At 47.3% G+C, this 17463-nt stretch overlaps 1 protein-coding gene across 3 annotated transcripts in view; it reads right to left on the bottom strand.

The window, feature by feature from the left end:
- Positions 1-17463, bottom strand: part of ITSN1 (intersectin 1) — a 1130286-nt gene that overhangs the window by 1044296 nt on the left and 68527 nt on the right. For 2 of the 3 annotated variants that reach the window (XM_069202488.1, XM_069202490.1), the window contains exon 2: positions 10749-10812. In XM_069202488.1, coding sequence (XP_069058589.1) covers positions 10749-10776 — 28 coding nt within the window. In that variant the 5' untranslated portion in view covers positions 10777-10812. The remainder of the gene's footprint in view (positions 1-10748; positions 10813-17463) is intronic. The other variant, XM_069202489.1, reaches the window with a different exon arrangement.

The raw sequence follows: 17463 nt of genomic DNA, 5'->3' as shown, positions 1-17463 counted from the left end.
ATCTTGTGACATGCTGGATGTCAAGATTGGGCCAGTTGGATTGGATGTCTCCCTACTTCGTCAAGACCTTCGGAAGGCTGTAGATCACATTACGGAGGCCGAGGCGAGAGTCTTGGGTGTGGAAGATTACGTTGGTCTTTCACAAGAAAAGGTGACCAAGCTGGAAGCAGTGACTAAGGAGTTAGCACTACAGGTTCAGAATGCGGAGGGAAGGGCGCATTGCAACAAGCTGAGGTTTGTAGGGTTCCCTTGAAAATTGCGAGAAACAATCTGTGGACACCTTTTTGACCAAATGGCTATGTGCAGGGGTCCCACGACAGGACCCTCTCCTCCTGCTTTGCAGTGGAGCACACACACAAGGTATTAAAAAATGATACCACCACGGGGGCGCCCTCAAGCTATTATCACCAGAGTCCTGAACCATGTAAACAGTGATGCAATACTTGGGTTCGCCCATTCACAATCCAAGATCATGAATCAGTCGTCACCTATCATGATTTTCCCGGGTTACACACAAATGGTCCAGGGTCAGTACCAATCCTTTATTGCAGCCAAGCGGAGGCTTTGCAATCCTAAATGACTGTATATGTGGCTGTACCCAGCCTGGCTGCTTGTTGTTTTCGAGTCACGGACACATTTCTTTGACTCTCTGGATGAGGTCTTCAGTGGGACTGATAAAAGGGTGAAACAGAAACTTCACATCCCGTGGTGCATGGGTTTGTATTCATCGCAGGGCTGAGAAAGGAATTGCCCAATGATCAACTGACAAAGTGACACAACAGATCCCGTTCCTCGTGGCACAGCAGAAAATGTGACATTACAACTTTAATGGTGGGGGCAGAAGGGGTTGGGGCAGCCTACTTTACCCAGTGGACCGAGATCAGACAGGGGGGGTGGGGGGGGGGGGGGGGTGTGTGTGTGTGATGAGACGATTTTACTTTGCAGAGTGGATGCAAATTGTTTGACCGTTAATATCTAGAAGAGTGACCGACTTCCCTTCAGTGCATATTTTTATGGGGTGTTAAAATCCACTGGACTTGGGAGTTGAGGGCCCCTTGTTGGGGGTTCAGCCACATCACGCTCCGTGACAGATACTTACAGTTCACAGAAATATAGAGGTGGGGGAAAGTTGTGGGGCAGTTTAACGTTGCCTTTTTCAGTTTGCAGATACAGACCATCTGCGGTGGGGTGCTTTCGCCGCCATTCGGTTCATCCCACATTCATATTATGACATGCCTTGGCAATGGCAGGTGATGAGCTTGACAGGCCGGCTTCAGGTCAAGTCCTGGAATGTCCGGTGAGTCCTTGACCAGGTTAAACAGGGGGCAATCCATAAGATTGGAGGGGACAGGAATATTGTCATGAACTCAAAGGCCAACAAATGCAGTGTGTGACAGGTTGCCTGGGCCAGCTAGAAGCAGACTTCACTCCATGGCGACGGTCCTGGAGTTGGCGAATGTATGGCGATCCCATTACCTGACACAGCCCGGGTACACATACTTTTCAACAGTACACAGCTCCCTGTCCAGGATAGATTTTTTTTTTTTTTTTGTATTCACGTCACAGCTACATAGGGTCACGGATGTAACTGTCTTGGTGCGGGGTCTGTCAGATCACTTTCCTTTACTTATGGAGCTCTGCCTCAGACCAGAGAGACCACCCTTTCTCTGGCCTCTGCAGACCCCCACACTCCGGGAAACCCTTACACACAGTATAGATTAATATTTTGCTCATAATGAGGGTACAGTATTCTCAGCCACAACATTATGGTAAGCCTTCATGCCCATCTTGTGCAGGATCGATATTAGCTTTGCACAGAGGAGCAAAGACAAACTACAGGCTTTGACAGACCTTGAAACACATGCGTGATCTGGAGACTTAAAGGGCCGGGAGGAGGGGGGGCTCCTGTGGATAAGTTAGTACTGGTACAGCATAAATATGGACATTTCTTACTGGACGAAGCAAAGTTGTTGTGGCAGGCAACACAGAGCAGAATTTCAATGAGCGACAAGTCACGTAAACTGTTCTTCCACAGACTAGGGATGGTCAGGGTATGCTAGTTGTGGATCCACATGATATAGCGCATACTTTTGGGATGTTATGCCGGAAAACATAAGCTAAGCAGGATTTATTACCTTTTGACCAGATTGTGGCTTTTGTTGATGAATTACCCCTACAGGCACTGTCATTTGAAGCACGGTAACAATTAGATGAGGGTCTCACAGACGCTGAGCTGGTCTTAGTGCTGGCAGGGATCAAGTCGGGTAGAGCTCCGGGTCTGAATGGGCTTCCCGGATAGTTCTTTATAGAATTTATGTCTAAACTAGGGAAGCACATCTTGAAGGCGATCCATGCTTCAGCAGAAGGGGCACCATCACAACTGGACTGGCGACATGAGGAAATCATAGCCCTCCCTAAACCTAGCAGACCTCCAGACGACGATGTCGAATCATCCAATATCCCTCCTGAATGTGGAGGCTAAGCTTTTAGCTAAGGTCCTGGCCAATCAATCACATCCCTAATTCACGGAACTGATTCATCTGGATTAGGCGGCTGGCTTTGTACCAGGTTGCGCAACGTGGCATAACATTCGGCGGGTGTCAAATGCCCTAACACTTGCAGGCCGACTGGGGCAGCCAGCAACTATTCTATCTGCGGATTGAGACAAGGCATTTGACTCTGTGAGTTGGGATTAATTGTTTGCATTGCTGCAGAGATTGAAATTTAAACCTAGGTATATCTTGTATGTCCGACTGCTTTATACGGATCTGACGGTGTTTTTACGTGTTGGTGGACACACCTCTAGACCATTCTCGGATCAGTCGGGGACACGTCAGGGCTGACCAGCTTTCCCCATTGCTACTTGCATTGGTGGTTGAACCCTTGGCAGTATGGATTAGAATGGATGCCCAGGTAAGGGGATTTGAATGGGGGCTGGAATGCTCGGACAGGATTGCACTATATGCTGATATTTATGACTGAATTGACTCAAATGGCCCACTGTAGGAAGCTGGCTCTGTGTGCACACTATATCTCACTTTGATATAGTATATAGAGTCCAGGGGTTCCCCATAGGCTTACCAGAGGCTAAAGTAGATAATACTAATGCTCTCTTTTGTTGTAGTGTGGTCAAGCAGTTAGGCTTATCAGAGGGTAGTGCAAAGCATTTGTTGTACACACAGACAATAGAAGAAGCACACACTCAATGACAACTCCAGACCAATGGCTTTTATATAGCAAAAATATGTTTTCTTAATTCATTTTTAGAACTACAAGATTCAAGTTGCAGTTAAGTCCTTCAATAGATCCCTATTTCACGCACATATCAATAGCACTTTGTTTGAAATCAATAAGTTGTACAGTTTTTGAAATATTGGCAATTATCTGTTTTAAAAGTTGACACTGCAGTTTTCAGAAACCAATTCCTGGGGGGAAGAAATGTTAGGTTGGTTTACAGGTAAGTACAACACTTACAGTTTCAAATTAATTTCACGTTAATTTCAGTTGAGCAAATTTAACATGGGCTCCTATGGAAGACGGGGTATTTGGAATCTGGTCAGCCAGCAGGTAAGTACCCGCAACTCAGAGGGCAGACGAGGGGTGACTGGAAGAGCACTGGAGGGGCCACAAGTAGGCACCAAACACACACCCTCAGTGGCACAAGGGCGGCCGGGTGCAAACAGGACATCTGGTTTCCAATGCTGATCTATGAGGAGACTCCGGGGGTCACTCAGAGGCTGCAGGTGAGTCCAGGGGGTTGGGGGGGAGGGGGCACACCACCAGTTGGACAGGGAGGAGGGCCACCTGCTGAACGTTGAGGCACCGGGGGTTGTTTTCTCCAAGGCCTGGTGCTGGAAATGGCCCTTTTTGCAGTTTTATCCCCAAACTTTTTGCCTTCTTCCTCCTATTTTTTTAAGTCTGTTTTTGCTGGTTTATGGTCTCTGCTCACTTTACCACAAATCAGTGCTAAAGTGCAAGTGCTCCCTTTAGAAATTGTACTGTTGATTGGCATATTTGATTTACTAGTATAAAGTGTACCCACTTGTCAGGCCTCAACCTTCCCTTTTACTACATGTAAAGCACCCATAAGTTAGACCCTAGGTAGCCCCATGGGCAGGGTGCAGTGTATGTTTAAGGTAGGACAAATACTAGTGTGTTTTATATGTCCTAACAGCGAAATACTGCCAAATTCGGTTTTCACTGTGCAAGGCCTATCTCTCTCATAGGTTAACATGGGGGCTGTCTTTAAATATTCTTAAATGCCAGATTCTCTTTGAGAGCAGATACAAATTTGGAGTTTAGGGTCTCTGAGTTCACAATTTAAAAATACATCTTTAAGTGAAGTGGGTTTTTAGATTGTTAGTTTGAAAATGCCACTTTTAGAAAGTAGGCTTTTTCTTGCTTAATCCATTCTGTGACTGCCTGTTTGTGGATTCCCCGTCTGGGACAGTTTGACAGTTGGGCTGTTCACACCTCTCCTCTAGACAGTGACAGAAAGGGGGTTGGGGTATAGCCAGCAATCTTGATTAGCCATCTGTGCTGGAGGGGTGGGGAGGAGTGGTCACTCACACCTGAAAGGACTGTCCCTGCCCTCACACAATGCCGTCTCCGACCCCCTGGTGAGTGTCTGGAGCCTGGCCTGGCCAAGGAAGGATCTTGCAAACACTTGAGACTTTGCTTTGAAGTTTGCCAACTTCAAAGGCAGAACTGGGTATAAAAAGAAGACCCAAAACCCCAGACTTTTAGAATGTTTCTGGAATCAAGAGGAACCTCTGCCCAGGAGAAGAGCTGAAGGAGGAGGACTGTCCCTTTGCTGTGTTGCTTTGCTGGACTGGCCTGCAGTTGCTGCTTCTGCCTGAAAAGAGTGCAAAGGGTGAACTTTGCTGTGTGCCCTGCTTGAGAAAATTCTCCAAGGAATTGGAGTACAGCTTGCCTCCTGTTGGAAGTCTAAGGGACACCAAAGACTTCAGTTTCCTCGATCTGCAGCACTGGGAACTGTGTGTTTTGTGCTGTTCAAGAGGAGAAACCACTGCAACGCCACCAACGACGTCACTAGCCTGCACCGTGACCTGCTGACGCCACACGGAGTCGCATTGCCCCGCGACCCTGGTCTCACCGACGCAGTCATCGGACGACTTCACCGAGCTGCTGCTCGCACCGCGACCTGTGGGCCCCGCACTCCGGCATCGCCTGCTCACACCGCAGCCTGGGCATCCTCGAAGATGACGCTCCTGCTGACACCAGCGACGCTGCCTGCACCGTGGCCTGTGGACACAGCTCGTGAGGTACACAAAGCACCGTCCCATCCTGCCCTGCAGCCCCGGTCCACCGACGCCAGCACCATCGACTCCTGTGTCATCCCCAGGCATCCTGCCTGCACCGTGGCCTGTGGACACCGCTCGTGAGGGTCACGAAACACCGCCCCGTCCTGCACCGCTGGCTTGGGCCTACCAACGACAGCACTTCAGCAACTACAACGCTGCCTGCACCGTGACCTGTGGACACCACACGTCACACCACCCCACTTCACACCGCAGCCTTGGTCTCACCGATGCCGCCGGACGCCATCACCGAGCCGCTGCCTGCACCGTGACCTGTGGGCACCGCACGTCGCATCGTCCCACTTCGCACCCCAGCCCAGACGCCATCCACGCCGGCGCACCTGACTTCATCAGCCTGGAGTTCGATCTGCAACACGTGTGACCTCAAGGGCCCGACGACTCCGGGCCCGACGCCGCATCCGGAGCTCACCGCAAGGATCACGACGCCCTGCAAATCCAAAGTACTGTTTGCAGGTCTTACCGAGACCGTAGTTGGCCCGCAACGCCGCGGCCGGCCTGAACTGTTGGTTTTGTTGATCACGACGCCGTGATAGTCCCAGGTGGAGCTATCGACTTCAAGGAACTATCATTTTGAGTAAATCTTGCATAATTCATATTTTTCTTACTGTATGTTGGATTCTTATCGTATTTGGTCTTGTTTTATATAGATAAATATTGTCTATTTTTCTAAAACTTGTGTGGTGTCCTTTAGTAGTGTTTTCACTTATTACTGTGTGTTACGTGCAAATGCTTTACACATTGCTTCTGAGATAAGCCTGACTGCTCGTGCCAAGCTACCAAGGGGGTGAGCAGGGGTTATCTGAGCGGGTATCTCCCTTATCCTGACTAGAGTGAGGGCCCCTACTTAGGGTGCAAACCAACTGCCATCTAGAGACCCCATTTCTAACACCTGGGGGGCTGCGGGTGCAGTGTGTTCTTAGGTGTCAGATATCTTCGCGGTCAGGGGGGTTCCTCAGGATTCTCTCTGCAGGCATCGTTGTGGAGAGGTCAATCCAGGGTGGGCACTTGCTCACAATCGCTTGGGGACCCTCTCTTGCTGGGTGGACCACCTGGACACAGGCCGTGGGTGTTGGGTGCACAGGGGTCAAGATTCACGCATCTGGAGTGAGGTGGGAGTCCTTAGTTGTAGGTTTCTTCAGACAGAGCCTCAGGAGTTATTGCTCCTTTGGGTGCAGGGCAGTCCTCTGGAGTTGGCGGAGGTCGCTGGGCCCGCTGGACGGGTCACTGGTCTTTTTGCAGGTTCTTTGAAGCAGGAGACAGGCAGGTAGGGCTGTGGCTAAAGCAGTTGTTGTCTTCCTTCTTCTCTGCTGGGGGTTTCAGTTTAGCAGTCCTTCTTCTTCTTCTTCTTGTAGGTCGCCAGGAATCTGGTGAGCTGGGTTCAGGGAGGCCCTTAAATCCTAGATTTAGGGGCGTGATAGAGGGCAGTAGCCAATGGCTACTGTCCCTGAAGGTAGCTACACCCTCCTTGTGCCCACTCCCTTTGGGGAGGGGTTGACATTCCTATCCCTATTGGTCCCTGTCCTCTAAACCAAGTTGGAGGATTCTGCGGGGGGGGCTGTAGTCACCTCAGCTCTCGACACCTTGGAGGTGGTCCTGGCTGGAGTGGTCGCTCCTCCCTGTTATCCCTAATTTTCTGCCAGACTGACTGCCAAATGTGGGGATTTGGCCGGGGGCGGGCATCTCCACTAGTTGGTTACAGTGCCCCAGGGCACTCCAGAGGCTTGAGCCTTTGAGGCTCACCGCCAGGTGTTACAGTTCCTCCACCTCCACCCAGCACAGGCTTTGTTTCTGACCACAGTGTACAAAGGCACTCATCCCATGTGGTCAGAAACTTGTTTGTTAGTGGCAGGCTGGTACAGACTAGTCAGTCTTACACTAGTAGTTTGGCTAACATACAGGGGGCATCTCTAAATGCCCTCTATGTGCATTTTCCAATAAATCCCACACTGGCATCAGTGGGGGTTTATTGTGCTGAGAAGTTTGATACCAAACTTCCCAGTATTCAGGGAAGCCATTATGGAACTGTGGAGTTAGTAATGACAAACTCCCAGACCAAATACTTAATATGGCTACACTGTACTTACAATGTCTAAGAATGTACTTAGACACTGTAGGGGCATATTGCTCATGCAGCTTTGCCCTCACCTGTGGTATGGTGCACCCTGCCTTAGGGCTGGAAGGCCTGCTAGCGGGGTGACTTACCTATGCCACAGGCATGTGTTTTGTGGGCCTGGCCCCCTTAGGAGGATGCCATGCCGGCTTTGCATTTTTTCTCCCCACCAACACACAATCTGCAATGGCAGTGTGCATGTGTTAGGTGAGGGGTCCCTTAGGGTAGTGTGACACATGCTGCAACCCTTAGGGACCCTCCCTGGTCACAGGGGCCTTAGTACCACTGGTATCTTCAACAAGGGACTTCTCTGTGTGCCAGAGGTGTGCCAATTGTGGAAACAATGGGATGTTGGGGGCTGGTTAGCAGGATCCTAGCACACTCTCAGTCAAGTCAGCATCTATATCAGGCAAAAAGTGGGTGATAACTGCAACAAGTGCCAGTTTCCTACACCCACGCATTCTGCAAATCATGCAATTATCTGGGGAAACATCAGGGCTCTTTATAAACGCTTCCCAGGCCGCTCTACTCCAGCTGAATGAGTATTCGAAGCCCCATGAGTGGGCATCAGAGATACAAGTGGCAGATGGGGGTTTTAAATATCTGGGGGTATACTTATCCCCTGATAGGGAGTGGTCCTGGATCAGCAATATTAAACCTATTACAGCTAGGGTACAGGCTGAGATACTGGTATGGTTGATCCTTTTTCTATCCCGGACGGGCAGATCGGCCACCTTTAAGATGGTCTCATTGCCCTGGATATTTTATCAGCTACAAAATTATCCTTACTCCGTCCCCGGTGGATGGTTCCGACAGCTCAATTCAATTCTTTCCGGGTTCCTCTGGAACGGTGGCGCCCGGCACATTGCTTTAACCACCTGCTTTCAATCTACCTATAGTGGGGGCATTGCGGCACTGGATCTGTTTTCTTAATATGCGGCATCACACCTACACATAATCAAGGACTGGTGAGGTAGCTCCCAGGGAGACCCAGCATTCGCACTGGAGAGGTGGGTATTAGGTGACATATCACTGTTGGATTATTTATATTACAATATCTTCTCCCTTCCACAACACAGATAGCCATTAATGTCATGCAGAGCATACTGCGCCACATGGATTGGTGGGGCAAACTCATGGAGAGGACACCATTTTGGCATGGTTCGGTTCTATTACAGGTGTACCATCTAGAGGGTTTTGGGAGGTGGGACATGATAGATCTCAATCCTTGGAGATGTAATGACTGGCCCATGCTGAAATACATTTGAGACCTACAATAGGACTTTCAACTCCACTGCAGTGAATTCCATTGTTATCTACAGCTCATCAACCCTTACATTCGCAATTTCGACACGCTCCCAGACTATAATCCTTTAGAGGGCAAACATTTATAGGGGGATTTGGGAGATCATAAGATATACAGCTTGCTGGTCTTGATGATTGGCCGGAGGCTCTCAGGACACCAAGGGAGGTGGCCATTTCAGCTCACCTTCACCTCATTCAACTTACATATTTTCACAGGGTATGTCACAGAAGGCACCCCCTATGGCGTTTGGGAGGGGGGGAGCGATGGGGGGCAGAATCTCCATTGTGCCTTCGATGTCCGACAGTAGAGGCTGCATTTTTACATACGGTGTGCACTGCATTAGCTTCTTTGTGATTTCCTGGTCAATTCCGCTGGACCCAAGATTAATACTACTCCACATCATTGACAGTTTGGGAGGCAATAGATATAAAAGGGCTCTCCTTTGCTTGGGACTCACTACTGCCAAGAGATATAGCGCAGGCCTGGAAATTAGACACTGCTCCTTTGCTCAAAGTGTTGAAGCGAGGTCTGGATCATTACATGGGGCTGGAAATTCCTGGGCTGCCCTCAGAAGCACCACAACATATGGCAGAGGTGGGCGTATTACAGAGGTATAGTGTTAATGCCTCCCCACGATGTTCACACCTGCTTGGATGATGAAGTTAGAGAGATATTACTTGAACTGAGCAAGGCAATCAGAGGCACATGTTACACAGTCTTGGGGGTGGAGCCAGGGGTGTGTGGGAGAGGTGGTTGGGGGGTGGACGGCTGTTCCTGACATATGTTATTGTTCTGAGTTTACTTTTACATAACATATGCTCTATTCTGTCAGCCTGCTGGCCGGATTATGTGAAAAAATTAATAAAATATGTTATATACAAAAAAACGTCAATTAGAATTAAGAAGGGCCACAGCAAGCTTAGTAAAACTAAACTTTAGTAATTAAAGTCTATTTAAATTCGACGAAGTTGAGGGAAGGAAAGTTTTACATTTTCGTAAACTAGCCAAGTATAATAAAAGTACTGTAGTGGACGGAGGAGAGTGCTCCAAGTGCATCTTTGGATAACTCCAAAGATTTGTTGTGGGATGATGTTTACAATGGAGGTGAGAGAAATGATGAGATTGTGTCAGATGGAGGTGAGTAAAACTATGAGGTTGTATCTGAAGAAGTGAGCGATGATCTCACAGTGCGTGTTAAGGAGGGACATAATCCGAGAGAGATTAACCAGTTGGAAGGTTTCACTAAGCCAACAAGAGTATGATCCTATAGATCGACAGCATGGACAATTCAAAGTCTGGTAGGGTTGTTGCCCTGACACAGAAACTCCAAGAGTTCACTGTCAGTTAATGTTATCTGCATTAACACCCTTTACTTTTGGTTTTTGCTTATCTTACCATACACTTTACATTAGTCCATTTTCCATTTTGTAGTTTTATTGGTATAATTTTTAAAGATACAAAATATCTATTTATTTTTTTCAAGGGGAAGAAGTTTGGCGTTTACTTTTGCTTGAATCTGGTAATCCAGGGAGAAAGTTCCAGACTGCTCAGGTGAGGAGAGTCATTCTGCTACTGGACGCTACTGAAGATTGTACCTGTTTCTATCCTACCAAATAAAAGGTGATAGGAACCACTTTGAATCTGCGTTGTCACCACATAGGCAGATTCCAGGGAGTTCATGGTTCAAGACTGTTGAATTAATGAAGCCAATCCTCAAGGCGGAACTCAAGGACAATCTTTCTAGAAAGGGCCTAAAAAGGCCATGACAATTGAGCTGTTTCATCACGCATTTAACTAAACCCGGTCAGTGACTGAAGAACATCCTCCTTTCATCGAATGATTTTTAACTTCTGCTCTGTATTTCATCTAGCTTTGAGGTGGCCGAAAGGGAACCCCAAAGCACTCAACAGAAACTCTTAAATAAATAACTAGCAATACGTACGATGAGCAATCATTCAATAAATGTAAAGATCTCAACAATAAAACTTACCCCCAAAAGGTGTTGAAAATTGAGCCATGATTCAAAGAACTTTTAGCGTGGTGGTAGTCGGTGCCTGAAAAAAGAAAATTTATAGTTAGTATAGGAGGAATATTAAAAAAATAATACACATTCCTTTATTAATTCATATTATGCACACAGAAACCCCTTTTTCTCGGTTTCCATCCCATCGCTTCTCCGCTAGCTCTCTCTACCTCCCTTCTACTCCTCATCCACCACCAATGGATTTAAATTTCTCTTTGAAAGTATTCAAAGCGGAGGACCAAGATTGGGAAAGATAGTACGTGAGTGAAGAAATTCCAAGGGTTTGAAAAACAAAAAAAAATTCAAACTGACTGACAAGATGGTGTTAGTGATGGTAAGACGGTGGCGAATAGAGAGGTGGAGGGTCATAGGCAGAGAGGCAGACTGTCTAAAAAGGCTGAAGGGGCAAGGCTGTGGACAAAATAAAATACAAAAATAAAGCATTTGTAGAGGGACTGCTTTTGTCCACAGCAGTAGGCTCAACAGAGTAGGTAAGGTAATTTGAGCTGGTCTACACCACCACCTCCACTCAACTCCTAGCACACACCATCATTGACACTTGACACATAGACTTGTAGCTTAAATCACACACATATCCTAAAACAAACCATATTTCCAACTAAAGCAACACAGTTTACGCTGCTTCCAGCACACACTCTCAATGTACTCATATCACTACTATTAGTCATCTACACTTCTATAAAGATAACTACACCATGCATAGAGTGTTGAGTGGGTAGGGGACACTGCTGGTAAGCACCATTGATTTAGCAATTTTATTTTGTGGGCTAGAGCATAAAGCAACGAAAAGGAAAGTTTCACAGAGTCTGTCTGTGCACCAGCATCCGATTTACAACCTCCCCATTGCTCCAGGAGCCAACATGCACCACATTTTATCATCAAGTCTCAGAAACACAAATTCAGTTCTCTGCTCCGTCAAACCTTTTCCAGCGCACATTTCATCATTGCATGGGTAGGGTAGTTTCTTCATTGAATGAAACTTATATAATTAAATAATATTCAGTGAAAAAGGTACAATATAAGTGGAGTCATGGTTAGGACTGTTTAAGAAACCTTACCATATGTTAAGGAAAAAAAAAACAAAAAAAAAAATCAAATCCCGTACAAAAACCCACAGGTAAAGTGAAGTTTTGGTTACAAAACAAAACCTAATAAGACCCCTGAAATGTGCCTATCGGGTTAGCGCCTCAATCCATGATTGGCATAACAGCCACTGAAATCATAACTTGGCAGTGCACAGCAGGGGTTGACCGCAAGCCCTCGCTTACGGACAAGCGAACTGCCCAACCCAATAACGAGGCCAAGCCGTACTAGGCACAACCTTAGACCTTCAGCCATGTGCAGCGGGGTGGCTGCAAGCTCTGCACCTTCCCCGCAAGGATGGCCTACAAATGCTGCACAAAGCCTTAAAGTTGGAGCTGGGTCGTCTGATTTTATTTTTTTACATTATTTTCTTTGTCATGTTTAAGGGGTTTGCAGACTTCGATAGGGTTTCAGGTTTCATTGAAGAACCTTGTGCCCTTGCTGGCTGTTCTTTTGAATTTGGGGACCAAATTCCATAAACCCAAAAGAGGTTCCAACAAAGGTCCAAGAGCTCTTTTTATGACGTTTGTGTAGCCCACAGAAGGGTTTGCAATCCCTGCCTTTTTTTTTTTTTTTTAAACTTTGGGGGCGGCGGGTCTCTTTGGGCCCCCTGACCACCACCTGAGTAAAGGGATTCCGGCACTGTTTTCTACTTTGATGGTTCGCACACTTATTTTTTTTATAGCAGGGACTGAGTTCCATGTCCTGCAATGGAAGCCAAAACAGATTTCGCTCTGCTGGTCCACAATGCAGCAGGTGGGGGTGAGCTAGGTGTGGCAGGCTGCACTGTATTCCTTGACGAATGTGCCACTATGACAATGTTCCACTATCAAGTCCATAATGCCATTAAGTAGCCCAGAATAGGATGCCATGGTTGGACTAAAAAAAAAAAAAAGACAGGTACGAGAGCCTTACGCCTAAATCACATGCCTGGGAAGTATGAATTAGCTAGGCAGGAAGTTTCCAAGCCCTGAAGAAGACTATTGACCTGTAGAGACTTAGAAATAAGTTAGCAGCCATACATGGATCGGTGAATCATTGCACTTGCCCATTTACCCACTTACACCATTTTTAACCATACCAAGGGTACCGCAAATAAAAGGAATTCCCTTGGGTTTACCCAGAGGTGTTTTTACTTTTCACCTGGGCCCTTTGCTACTGTCCTGATAAAACGTAACTAAGAACTCCTGCTAAGGTTGAGTAAACAAATGATGAAGCATTCCAATGTAAGTAGTGGGTGGGGTGACCACGCCAATATATTGTTTAATCCGTTCAGGTGACCTTTAAAGCAGACAAATAAACACAGAATATATTTCAGTGAAGGGTATTTGCTACTCGAGCACTAGTTGTGATACTTATCTCAGTTGCAGCCACTAAATCAAAAGTTAGGTCTATGGATGCGAAATGAACGACAAGAAAATAAACGTTCCCTCAAACTATCAAATTTATTTTAAAAATTGGGCCAGCGAAAAGCACGCAAAGCCTGGTTTGCGATCTGTCCAACAACTAAGGGTCCAGATATTTCTAACAATGACCTACATAATTCTATCATTTTAACCCTTTCAAGCTCACCATACATTTTTGTATTGCTAATTTCTCAATAGCTACTTATCGTTTGGTAAACTTTATGCAGATTTAAACTGTGCCAAAGTTAAGATTTTTTTAATTTAAAAATTGCTGTTTAATGGGAACCCTGACCACACCATAAAGTAATAGTACGTAACACCCATGTGTAATTATATTAGGTGAATATGTCAGTGACAACATTAACGTTTTGAACTCAAAGAACGAGTTACTTACCTTCGGTAACGACTTTTCTGGTGGATACATTAGCTACCTGTGGATTCCTCACCTCATGAATACTCCCATGGCGCCAGCATTCGACGGAAATCTTCTTACTAGTCTCTGCACGTCGACGAGGACGTCACTGTCTCGCACGCGACGCCGTCTGACGTCATACAGGCAATAAGAGGTCCTCGACGACGTGCGGACGTCAGTACCAATCATTTTTTACGTGCATGAGAACAACCAGGCAATGCAATGAAAGAACAAAGCAACATCCATTATATTGTAAAAATACACCACATTGTATGAATAACTGTAAATCTTTTTATGTACATATATATATATATATATATAAAACTCTCTCTTTTTAAAATATATACACACACCAAGTATATACATAAAGATATATACACATATACCTATATATATATAAATATATTATATATATACATCTATTGCACCCTCAAAGACCAAGAGGAGCGCACTCAAGGATTACTTGGCAAGACCATAAAGGCAACAGGGAGGCGGGTGGGACCGTGAGGAATCCACAGGTAGCTAATGTATCCACCAGAAAAGTCGTTACCGAAGGTAAGTAACTCGTTCTTCTGATGGATACAACTACCTGTGGATTCCTCACCTCATGAATAGAGTCCCAAAGCAGTACCACGCCCGGCGGTGGGTGCCTAAATGGTCAAACCAAGAAATCCTGCAGCACTGACCGTGCAAAATGGCCGTCCCTTCTAACCTCAGAATCTAAACAGTAATGTTTTGCAAAAGTGTGAAGGGACGACCAAGTTGCGGCCTTGCAGATGTCGACCACAGGAACACCTCTGGCTAAGGCCGAAGTGGCCGACTTAGCTCTGGTGGAATGAGCTCTAATGCCCTCAGGAGGATCCTTCTTTGCCAAAGAGTAACATATTTTAATGCAAAGAACAACCCACCTGGATAGTGTTCTCTTGTGGACTGCCTTTCCTCTCCTCTTGCCCACGTATCCAATAAACAGCTGATCCTCCAGCCTGAAATCCTTTGTTCTATCGATAAAGAAGCTCAACGCTCTCTTTGGGTCCAGACGGTGCAGTCTTTCTTCCTCTTTGGAAGGATGAGGCGGAGGATAGAACGTGGACAAAGTAATTGCCTGAGCCAAATGGAAGGGTGAAACAACCTTCGGGAGGAAAGCAGCCTTGGTCCTCAACACCACCTTATCCCCATAAAAAGTTGTATAAGGGGGTTTTACTGATAAGGCCTGCAACTCACTCACTCTCCTTGCTGATGTTATAGCTATCAGGAAGACTGTTTTTAAAACCAAATACCTCAAGGGGCAAGAATGCATAGGTTCAAAAGGGGACCCCATAAGGAAAGTCAGGACTAAGGACAAATCCCATTGCGGCATAACGAATGGCTTTGGAGGATATTGATTTAGAAGACCTTTCAAGAATCTGATAACAATAGGGGATTTAAATAAAGATGGTTGGTCTGGAAGACATATGAAGGCTGACAAGGCCGATAAATAACCTTTAATGGTAGCCACTGCACAACCTTTCTGCGCCAGAGATAGAGCAAAAGACAAAACGTCCGATAGATGAGCATGTAAAGGATCAATCTGCCTCTCTCCACACCACGCAACAAATTTAGACCACCTATTAGCGTAGATAGATTTAGTGGAGTGTCGCCTGGCCGCTAATATAACATCCACTACCTCAGGCGGGAGAGAGAAGGAACTCAGGTTGCCCCGTTCAATCTCCAGGCATGTAGGTGCAGACTCTGGAGGTTGGGGTGTAGAACCTGCCCCTGCGACTGTGAGAGGAGGTCTGCCCTGAAAGGGAGACGGAGCGGCGGGCACGTTGAGAGTTGGAGAAGGTCGGAGTACCACACCCTCCTTGGCCAATCCGGAGCTATTAAGATTACTAGAGCCCGGTCTTGGCGAATCTTCCTCAATACTCGAGGAATCAAGGGTATGGGAGGAAACGCGTAAAGCAACTGGCCGCACCAGGTCATTTGAAACGCGTCCCCCAACGCTTCCTGCATCGGATACTGAAGGCTGCAGAACAACGGACAATGCGCGTTCTCTCGAGTGGCGAACAGATCTACCCGAGGAAACCCCCACTTCTGGAAGATTAAACGGACTTGATCTGGATGGAGACACCACTCGTGGTCTGCCGAGAAGTGGCGACAGACTGTCCGCACGCACGTTCAAGACTCCGGCCAGATGGTTTGCTATCAAGCAAATCCGATGGTCCTTTGCCCAGGACCATAGTCGAAGAGCTTCTCTGCAGAGAAGGTACGACCCCACTCCTCCCTGCTTGTTTATGTACCACATCGTGGTAGTATTGTCCGTTAGGACCTGTACCGACTGACCACGAAGGGAAGGGAGGAAGGCCTTGAGAGCCAGACGTACAGCCCGTAACTCTAACAGATTGATGTGAAAAATCTGTTCCTCTGGAGACCAAAGACCTTTGATCTCCAGATCCCCCAGATGAGCTCCCCACCCTAGAGTGGAAGCATCCGTTATGACTGTGGCCACTGGTGGCGACTGCTGGAACGGCTTTCCTTGTGAAAGATTGTTGCTTGCAATCCACCACTTCAAATCCACAGCAGCATCTCTGGAGATCTTGACAGTACCCTCTAGATCCCCTCTGTGTTGAGACCACTGCCTTCGGAGGCACCACTGAAGAGCCCTCATGTGCCAGCGAGCATGCGTGACCAACAGAATGCAGGAGGCAAAAAGACCGAGCAGACGAAAGACCTTGAGGACTGGAACTACCGCTCCATTTCGAAACATTGGAACCAAATCCTGAATATCTTGAATCCGCTGAGGCGGAGGAAAGGCCCGACCCAATGTTGTATCCAGTACTGCCCCTATGAACAGGAGGCGCTGAGAGGGCTCCAGGTGAGATTTGGGCTCGTTCACCGAAAAGCCCAGGTCGAACAACAACTGGGTTGTTGACTGCAGATGATGCAACACAAGCTCCCGGGACTTGGCTTTGATCAACCAATCGTCCAAGTAAGGGAATACTGCTATCCGCTTCCTTCTGAGCTCTGCCGCAACCACCGACATCACCTTCGTGAAGACTCGAGGTGCTGAAGTAAGACCAAACGGAAGGACCGCAAACTGGTAGTGTTGCGATCCCACCACAAACCGGAGATACTTCCTGTGTGACTTGAGTATCGGGATATGAAAGTAAGCATCCTGCAAGTCGACAGACACCATCCAGTCTTCCATGTTCAACGCCAAAAGCACCTGTGCTAGGGTCAGCATCTTGAACTTTTCCTGCTTGAGGAACCAATTCAAGATCCTCAGGTCCAGAATTGGTCTCAAACGACCATCCTTCTTGGGAATCAGGAAATACCTTGAGTAAACTCCTTGACCCCTTTCCTGCTCCGGGACCAACTCCACCGCGCCCTTTAAAAGGAGGACTTCTACCTCCTGTTCTAGCAACAGGAGGTGTTCTTGTGAACAATACGAAGGGCGGGGCGGGATGAGGGGCGGAAACTCCCGAAAGGGAAGGGTGTAGCCTTTTCCCACAACACTGAGAACCCAAGTGTCCGACGTAACAGTCTCCCATTTGGTGAGAAAATGCTGTAATCTTCCCCCTACAGGAGAGGAGTGAGTGGGAAATGGTGGAAGCCTAAGGCTGCTTCCCCTGCTGCACCCCGCCAGAGGATGAGGAAGAGGCAGAGTGCTGCTGAGAGGCTCCCCTGGTGCGGACCCTACCCCTCCCCCTAAAAGATCTATAGGGATGGGAAGAGGCAGGTTGCTGATATCTTCCCCGAAAGGAAGAGGAGGAAGAGCCAC

The sequence above is a fragment of the Pleurodeles waltl genome, chromosome 8 (genome assembly GCF_031143425.1).
Source record: "Pleurodeles waltl isolate 20211129_DDA chromosome 8, aPleWal1.hap1.20221129, whole genome shotgun sequence".
Lineage (NCBI taxonomy): Eukaryota > Metazoa > Chordata > Amphibia > Caudata > Salamandridae > Pleurodeles > Pleurodeles waltl.
Note: the sequence above shows the minus strand (reverse complement) of the source record. Positions and strands in the feature narration are given on the sequence as shown.